This window comes from Bidens hawaiensis, unplaced genomic scaffold, assembly GCF_021521415.1.
Source record: "Bidens hawaiensis isolate Kalapana, Puna unplaced genomic scaffold, B.hawaiensis_p1.1 tig00014716_1, whole genome shotgun sequence".
Taxonomy (NCBI): Eukaryota; Viridiplantae; Streptophyta; class Magnoliopsida; order Asterales; family Asteraceae; genus Bidens; species Bidens hawaiensis.
Window position 1 is genome coordinate 418,405 of NW_027492290.1, and position 9,446 is coordinate 427,850.

The 9,446-nt window shown below is 33.0% G+C and overlaps 1 protein-coding gene across 1 annotated transcript; it reads left to right on the plus strand.

Annotated features, from left to right (window-relative positions):
- The first annotated feature begins 6,062 nt into the window (after window positions 1-6,062).
- LOC143547418 (actin-depolymerizing factor 5-like) lies at window positions 6,063-8,736 on the plus strand. Its single transcript, XM_077038849.1, has 3 exons — window positions 6,063-6,152; window positions 6,322-6,581; window positions 8,569-8,736. Exons 1-3 carry the CDS (start codon window positions 6,132-6,134, stop codon window positions 8,717-8,719), a joined length of 432 nt encoding a protein of 143 aa, XP_076894964.1. The 5' UTR covers window positions 6,063-6,131; the 3' UTR covers window positions 8,720-8,736.
- The last annotated feature ends 710 nt before the right edge of the window (window positions 8,737-9,446 follow it).

The following is a 9,446-nucleotide window of genomic DNA, read 5'->3' on the forward strand; positions in this document are numbered from 1 at the left end:
GCTACCTATCGATATATAATTTGACATAACACTATCTGGTAATGCAAAACACTTAAACGCTGTAACGTGGTTACACACTTAAACGCTGTAACGTGGTTACACACTTAAACGCTGTAACGTAGTTACACACTCAAACGCTGTAACGTGGTAACACACTTAAACGTCGTAACGGGGTTACGCAACACTTAAACGTCGTAACGGGGTTACGCAACACTTAAACGTCGTAACGGGGTTACGCAACACTTAAACGTCGTAACGGGGTTACGCAACACTTAAACGTCGTAACGGGGTTACGCAACACTGAAACGCCGTAACGAGGTTACGCAAAACGCTAAACGATTTATCTTATTTAACTTGTGAACTCACCAACCTTGTGTTGACACTTTTAGTATGTTATTCTCAGGTAGCCGAGGCGGGCGCGCGGTTTAGGAGCATGCATTAATTGAAACCATCTTTATTCTGCAAACTTAATTTTTAACAGTTACATTTGGTTTTAAGTCGTCCTGCGTGACGCAACTTTTGAATTAAGGTTTTACGCTTCCGCACTTACTTTCATTTAAACGTTTTTCTTTGGTTTGATTATAACTAATGATTCTGATCCTGCCAGTTCACACCCTCTGACGGTAAAACTCCGTTAGTGGATTTTGAGGGTGTGACAAAAGATGAGAGTATATGCTCTCCCTCGGTTTCAGGTTTCAATGAATGTTAATGTAAACGTTTAATCTGAGACGAACTGTAAAAAAAACATAATTCATGAATACAAACGATTGTGGTAATTGAGGACTAATTACTTGGATTAACAAACGCAAGGCAATCACTCAAAAACTAATTAGATTATCCAACCCCGAATTCCACCCGATTAATCCCAATTGCCTATAGCACCGAGAACTGACGGTTTAGAACACGAACTAAACAAACTAACAACTTATCAATCAATACATAGACATCATAATTATGAAATCAATAATATCAAATTACTATCTCAGCAATTGCATAAACATTCAATCAACAAACAATATGAAACCTTACAATCCGAGGGAAAACACAAAGGAGATTAGCCAAGCATGATTCGGTTCATCATCCTTTTGATTATAATGTGCATAAGAACCAAAAACAAGTCTCTAATGTTTAAACAACCTAAAATTGAGTTATAGGTCCTTAAAATCGCCTCCCAAAGTGTCTCCAATCGAAAAACTATGAAAAAGATACCCAAAAGTCGTCCCAAAACGGACTTAAATGGCAGTTACAGATTCTGCGTCAGAGTCCACCGGCTTACGGTGGCTTTAAAATCCATTACGCCAGCCTCTATCTGTTTACGGCAGCCTGCTACGCTGGAACCCTACCGTAGCTTACGGTGGGCCTCAGCTCCAAATCCTTTGTTCTTCTTTGACTTGTTGACTGTCATCGTCAACTCTCGAGTCATTTGCTCCTCTCCATCATAGTTCACTTGAATCGGCATTTTTAGCACTTGTACCTACAAACGCACGACATAGTGTAATAATCCAAATTCATGAAATTAAACATAAACGCACACGTTTTAACGAGAAATACTACACTTAAGGGTGGTTCTACAATCCACTCGTCACGTATTAACACCTACATTTTATTTATCGATAAGATTTCTGTAGGTTGTTTTAAATTTGATGAAATTCACTAGTTGACCGATGTTCCGGCGACGGAGACATTTATATTTTCAGACATCCCTTTTCGTTGTCCATTAGAATTCTCAAAGTGCCACTTATTTTGTTTGATTAGTGGTTAACATATGTTCGTTTCAACAAACAGACTTCTCAGTTGCTAATTAATTTGAAAGATTTTTAGAAAACTTACTCATATCTTATTATTATTATTATTGTTATATCAACCTATGCACAATAGCTTCGTACAAGAACTTGACTATATTTCGATTTCTTTAATAACACAAATTCTAAATTATGAAATTATAGTTGACTCATGGAGGTATGATTTATAAACAGAAACAGAAGCAGATCAATTTCTTAATCTATTGATGTTATTAGTACCAGTACATGTACATATATTTTCTTCATAACCTCAGTTTCTGATTTCAGTTTAGTAGCCGGAAATAATCGAAATTTAAGAACAACATTTAACCAAACGAACAATTAACGGAAAGCAGGCTGTTACCTGATAGTTGAATGGAATCAACCGGAAGTTAGGGTGGAGTAGCCGACATCCGAATCAACACCAGAACTAATCACTAACCGAAAAACTGACGACGGCGCGGGTGTCGTCTGATTTGCAGCGGCTGTTGGTGGCACACGCGACGGTTCGTCGGCAAGCGGCGTAACTCAAGAACGCGTGCGGCTGGTGATAGGCGTCTCCGGCAGCAACCGTTAGCGGTGGCGGCGGTTTAACTCGGAAAAGAAACGAAGGGGGCAGGGCGGGTGTCTCCGTTTTCCGGCGACTGTTCCTAGGACGGTGGTGGTGTGATGCGGTGGTTAAAACTTAAAACAGTTGCAGTGGTGGTTAGCGGCGGAACCGAAATATAATGGCAGGAAGGTTTCGTGAGTCGTCGTATGAGGCTTTAGATATATATATATATATATATATATATATAAATCCGAATAACCGATTGCCCTAATCCTTGCCGGAAAAGTCGATGAAGAAGAAGATGATGCAGTGGTTTAAAAATCAAGTTTTGATATTTGGCGAAACTGGTCCTCCTACTTTGTTTCATTATTAATTTAATACTTAAAACAAACCTTTATCTTTATTATTTGTTTTATCTAGCCCCTAAACATAAACTACTGCTATTAAGTTATATGTTAAAATAATATTCTATATTTAAGCGTTAGGTTCTTTGTCATTAACATTCTATCCGTTTAACGAGATACTAACACTTTTAATTATTGGCGTTGTCGACAATTGTTATTTTATTGTTTAAGAAATTTCCGAGTATTACAGGTACAATCTGTTACATAAGCACGATTTTCCCACATATTTGTCACATAAACATGTTTTTGACACGCAAGCATGTCACGTCATTAAAAATAAGAAAAACTAGTGACGTTAGGATTCTGTTAGTATGAGATCGTTGGGAGGAAAATATGATGAATTGTAAGCTGTCAATGAACATTTTGTTAGATGGGTCTTTTGCAGGTTAATATGCAATAGTTGATATTATTGAAATCTAATAAACTTATTTTAATATATTTTAGTACATATTTTGTTTTAATATGTTTATACTTTAATACATTTTAGCAGAATTTTTTAACATGTCAGCATCCACATTATTATATACTATCGGAGTTGGTCCTTAGTTAACAAAAACTCGTTGGAGAAAAATATATCAAAAACTGGCATTGTCATTAACTATTTCTTTAGTTGAAACTATTGATATTAATATATAATAATTTAGATTATAAATAAACATTAAGGAATCAACTTTTATATCACTTAACTAGAGATTAAATTAAATAAACTTTAAGGACTCTTTCCTCTCACACACACTTTTTTTTTTTTGAGAAACTCAAGGCTTTGGGTTTGGATGCACATGTTGGGATGGATGCATATTGATCTAGTACGTCAACCTAGAGATTACAAAATCGAAAATTTTATTAACAAATGAAGCTTGATGAAGGCAATCAACTTAAAACACGCCAACTTATAACAACTTTGTTTATATAATCACATATGGTCATCAAATAAGTTCGATATAAGATTAAAAAAAGAAAAAAAGCAATAGGACTGTCAACCAAAGGTATAAAAAAGGCATGTTTTTAGACATGGATTTCTTTTAAGAGAGCATCCTAGAATGTTACTAGAGGCACATAACATTTACGTAGGAATAAGATTACAAAACACTTGAACCATAACGGTTTCTACGACGAAAAGGTGTTGTGGTGGGAGGTCTATAGAAGCGGAATACATCGACCCACCTAGTCATAGAAGCCTGAAATTTTGAAATTATTTCATACGTAATTGGAGACGTAAGCATATTGCTACATTTCATTGGAGGTTTACACTTTGTAAGTAGAAAACTTTGAAAAGTAAGCAGTATAGTTTATTTAAAGTGGTTTGAAGAATGTAGTCTACTTTGCTTTTACTCAAAAGACTATATGGAGGACCTCAAGTAGATGTGGTGTGTATCCCAAGTTGGGACCATTGAACCCTTCAGCAATCTTCCTTTACAAAATCGATAAGTTTGTCTTGTGTAACTTGGAAAATGATATTAAAGTAACCAAAATTTGAGAGAAGTTTAAGGAATTTTTAATTGATACTTGGCAAAATTCAAATGATGATGATATCTAACCATACACGTACATATAACTAGAAGAAAAAATGAATTTTGATAATCCTCTCTTTTTTTAGTTGATAGATGATAACCACACTTAGAATATTCTTGCCACTAATCTCACCTTTTAGATTATTTTTTCTTATTGGATCTCTGTTAGAAAAAAGAAAAAAAACTTAAATATGCTAACTTTTATTATTCGAATTTCAAACCAATATTTTATGGCTTTGATAAGAGTGAGAGCACGAGTCGATTGATGTAAACTTATTTTGAAACGGTGCTTCAATGAGTTCAATCCAAATTAAAAGTTGACATTCTTCAATTGATGTATTTAAAAGTTTTTCTTTTAAATTGTAAATTAGTTTACATAATTGTATTAGTTGGGCGTCCAAGCCAAGATACAGAGCTAGAGGGCTGCTTATACTCTATGAATAAGGGCGGCCAAGCCAAGATTCAGAGCTAGAGGGCTGCTTATACTCTATGAATAAGGCTAGAGCGCTAGATTACTGCATATAAACACATAGTCAAGATACAAACTTTGACAAAACTAATTTTGGACATGTTCTAAATAGAAGAATACGATATGATTTTTCTAGTGTTACTAATTTTGCTAGTGTCTCATGGGTTGCTGTTCAGTAACATTCAAATTTCCTACAAGAGCACGTTATGATTCTTCAAAAGGTTCTATCATGCTTGCCATGTTATGTTATGCCCGTTATAGATTTATGATTAGTTAGATCCTTATGATAAGTATTTGTGGTTGTAAAGAAATTCTTAAGTAGTTTCCAAGGATAAATATGTTTTCTTCGTCCATGGTGATTGAAAAAGATCTATGTGTAAAGGCTTAGACTAATGCAAACTTATTATAGATGATTTGCGATCATGATCAAAATGTTTGTTGTGTTTAAATAGAAGCTCCTTTATTTAGAAGAGTTCAAACATAGTATGACAACACAAAAGCACTCCATGAGAAAACGAAAGTGTATAACAACATTGGGCGCCAAAGGAAAGTGTGTGGACAAAGCATTTCATCTAAGAGGTGGATGCTTCAACCAACGCAAACAACTATGTTACAATATTCTTAACAACTTAAGGATATGCGTCATATGTGGATATATGTAAGTTTTACTAGCTGCTTGGTATTACGCACATCATTTGTGGGATCCTCATCTTGTATATTTAAGAGCACTCATATTGGGCTCTGCATTCTATCCCCAATAATTTAGCAAAAGATTACATTTATCTCCTAATTCAATTCACATTTTAAAGAAACTATTACAATTGTATTCTTCATTCCAACTTCTATTTAGTTAAAACTCCTATATCTATTTCCTCATGTCTTTATTTCATTTCCAAACACTTACAAATATAGGAGAAATGAGTAGTGAAGCTTAACAATATGAAACGATCGAGAAGAGAATGAGATGAAGTGTTAAATCAAATCCTTAAATCTTCCTGACATGATGTTGATATGTGAATGGTCTAACAAGAATTACTTTTATACCAAATCAAATAATATTTTTATACTACGTATATACATCAAAAACTTATAATTAAATAATTGATTTGATGCTTCCACAAAAGCTCAAGATTACACATCAATATACAAAACTCAAATCAAATGACCTTACCATTTTAACCTAATTGTACAAAACTACACAAAATAATATAATTTAGCCGACTATTCTATTTCCCATTTCTTGGTATTACTGAAATATATCTAAACCTGAGGGGCATTTCAGTGATAGTCCATGTATATAATAATCTTGACACACCAACACTCGCCATATACCGTTCTTCTCTCCCGTCCCACCCAACAATCTTTTTCACACATTTTTCTCCCACTCTCACCTACCAGATTCATCATTCATCCACCATGGCTATGGCTTTCAAGATGGTATTATCACTTTCATTATACGTTCATCTTAATAATTTGCATATAAGTCTTGTGTAAATCATGTACGTCGTTGCTTCTTTGGATGAAGCTTATGATCATCTTGAGATAACTTTGAGTGATGATCTTGATATTAATGATCTTTTGATGATGATCATACGTATGTTTACAGGCGACTACGGGAATGTGGGTTTCAGATGAATGCAAGAACTCGTTTATGGAGATGAAATGGAAGAAAGTTCATAGGTACATCGTGTTTAAGATCGATGAGAAGTCGAAACTTGTGACGGTTGATAAGGTTGGTGGTGCCAGCGAAGGCTACTCCGATTTGGAAGCATCGCTCCCCGGAGACGACTGTCGTTATGCCGTCTTTGATTTTGATTTTGTCACCGTTGACAATTGCCACAAGAGCAAGATCTTCTTTATTGCATGGTCCGTCATAATCCTTCCCTCTTATTTCCATAGAATAGTATTATTTGTATAAAATGCTATTTTTTTTTATAAATAATTAAAATTGAGACATAACTTTTGATAGATATAAAATAATAAAAATAATATAATAATTTAAATCAAACGAATATTATCATTAATTATTACCATGACTTGTGATTGTATGCTAGTATTTACATTATCAAGTTAGACTAGTCTAAATGTTGGAAGCTTCTCTAATATAAGTCTTGAATATCTTATAATCTGGAGAAACATAACCATATGAATTTTGTTTCTCATAAAGGCAGAACATGACACAAAGTGACATTGTATTATTTTTAAATGTTTGCATATGTGAATGTTGATGGTAATTTAGGTATATGATCAGAAATTTTCCCAAGGCATAAAAATAAAAGAAACCTTGTTGAGTATTCTAACGAACAAACAGAAATGAAAACCTTACATATGTAGTATTCATTCATGTAGACATTCATTAGCTTCCCTTTCAACCTATTTGTTCTCCTTTTAAGTTACTTTTAGCACGTAAGTTTTATCAGTTTTACAAAGACTAAAACCGGTCATTTTTATCCTTGTTCGATTGCCTTACTTTTAACCAAACTGGTGATTGTGGTGCATGTCTCTAGTTAACCGTTAGAATCTACCGGTCTCCTTTAGGTCTAAACGTGGCTAAAGATCAAGATCTATACAAAGTGGCATTATAAAAAGTTCCTAAATATGTCTTTGTTTAAGGTTAAAAAAAATTAATACCAAAATAAGTGAATTGTTGGACCAAACATTATAATACAGTTAAAAAAAAGTAAAGCAAACAGCTTTAGATTTCTTCCAAAGATGAAAAGAAGGATCCACTAGAAAAGGTGAAAAAGCGTGGGAATCATATTCCTATAAACTCTCTTACGACATTGATATGAAACTTATCCTTTACATTGTAGTACAATTTTTTTTATTATTATAACTAGTTTTGAATCCGTGTATTACACGAGATTTGTTAAATTATAAAAAATAAGATTTAATATTTGAAATAAATGAACAATTAAAGGTAAAAAAATAAATGAAATATATTGTAAAAAAATAAGAAGTCTAGAATCTCAAATTTATAAATTTGATAAAATCTCTTTATATACATCATTTGTTATTTTATCATAAGTATTCAAATCGTCATCAAATATAAACAAATTTAGGCCACGTCTGTTATTATCCTGAATAATGCAACATATAATGTTCATGAAAAAAACTGGATATCAAATGAACAAAACAACCTTAGAAAAAGATTGTTCATTATTTTTTCTATTTGTTTGACCTTCAATCAATATTTTACTTTCAATTCGTGATTATTTTATAACCCAAAATTGTCAAAATTGTTTTGACTCATGACCCATTGAAAGCTAGTATGAATGAAATGAAATAATTAGAATATTATAATGGTAAATTGACTATTTTATAATCCAATTGTCAAAATGATTTCACCTCATAACCCACGGATAGTATGGATTAAAGAGAATAGAGATTAGAAATTAGAATTTAATGTTATAATTATTTTTGTTTATTAATTAACAGAGTAGGAAGTAGGATAGGATAGGATAGGATAGGATAGAATAGAATTGGATAAAATTGCTTTTCTATATTAAATAACCGAAATACATTCAAGGCAAGCACCGGAAAAACCATGTCACGTGTTATTTAAATGTAAACACAGTAATTATTACTTCATAACGTTAGATTTGATCATTCATCAGTCGATCTGGAACTTTTTAATGCCACATAATATACAACTACCATTGTATAGCAATTGCGTCTTAAGTAACAAGAACACAAATAACCAAGTACGTTAATACGATTGATTTTATTGTTGATAGCCATTTAAAACATGAGCATAGTCACCTTTTGTATGTCAATCTCGTAAGCATCAAATGTTTAACTGCTGATAATCATATAAAGCACGGGAGTATCCAATTTTTTGTATTTGTTTCAGGGCTCCAAATGCATCAAGAATAAGAGCAAAGATGCTATATGCAACATCAAAAGATGGAATAAGAAGAGTGTTGGAGGGCATCCATTATGAACTTCAAGCAACAGATCCAATTGAGATGGGATTTGATGTCATTCAGGATAGAGCCAAATAAATAAATAAATATGAATGGTTACTTACTAGTAAAGACCAACTAATCTGATCAAGAATATGCCCCTTTAATCAAGTTGGTTAAATATATGATTGATCACCTTATGGTCACATGATAAAGGTCTTTTTGGTAAATAACCCTAGATTATGTCATCTTGTCTTCTGTTATTTAAAATAGAGCATGACATTGGATCCTAAATAATATAATTAGGCCCACCACATCATGTTTTTGGCCTATCAGCAACTTTAATAACTCAATTATAGAACTGTGTCTTGTTCTTATCACTAGATGTCCACTCAGTTTTTTCTTAATTATTGTGCTAATGATGTGACTTCATGTACTAATCTTGTAACAGTTTCTCTCCTTGTTTGTTCTAATGTAAAATGCAAAGGTTCCTTACTTCCTTTCAACTTTGTCCCTACTATCATTCGACAAGATCTTAAAATGTAATCGACGTTAAATTAAATCGTTAGTATATATGTGTGGTTTTGCATATTTTAATATCACGAATAAAGATGGGGATATCATATATTCAAATATGTTGTTAATAGTGTTTGGTGCAATGGTGCCACAAAAGACAACAACACTTATATATTCTACACACTTTTATGCAGGTTTGGAAGTGTTTTACATTCTTTTTCTTGCAAATTTTGAGTCACTAAAAAAAATGCCATGTAGTGACATATAAAAAGTGCTACTAAAAAGCAAAAAAGTGCCACTAAAAACCCCT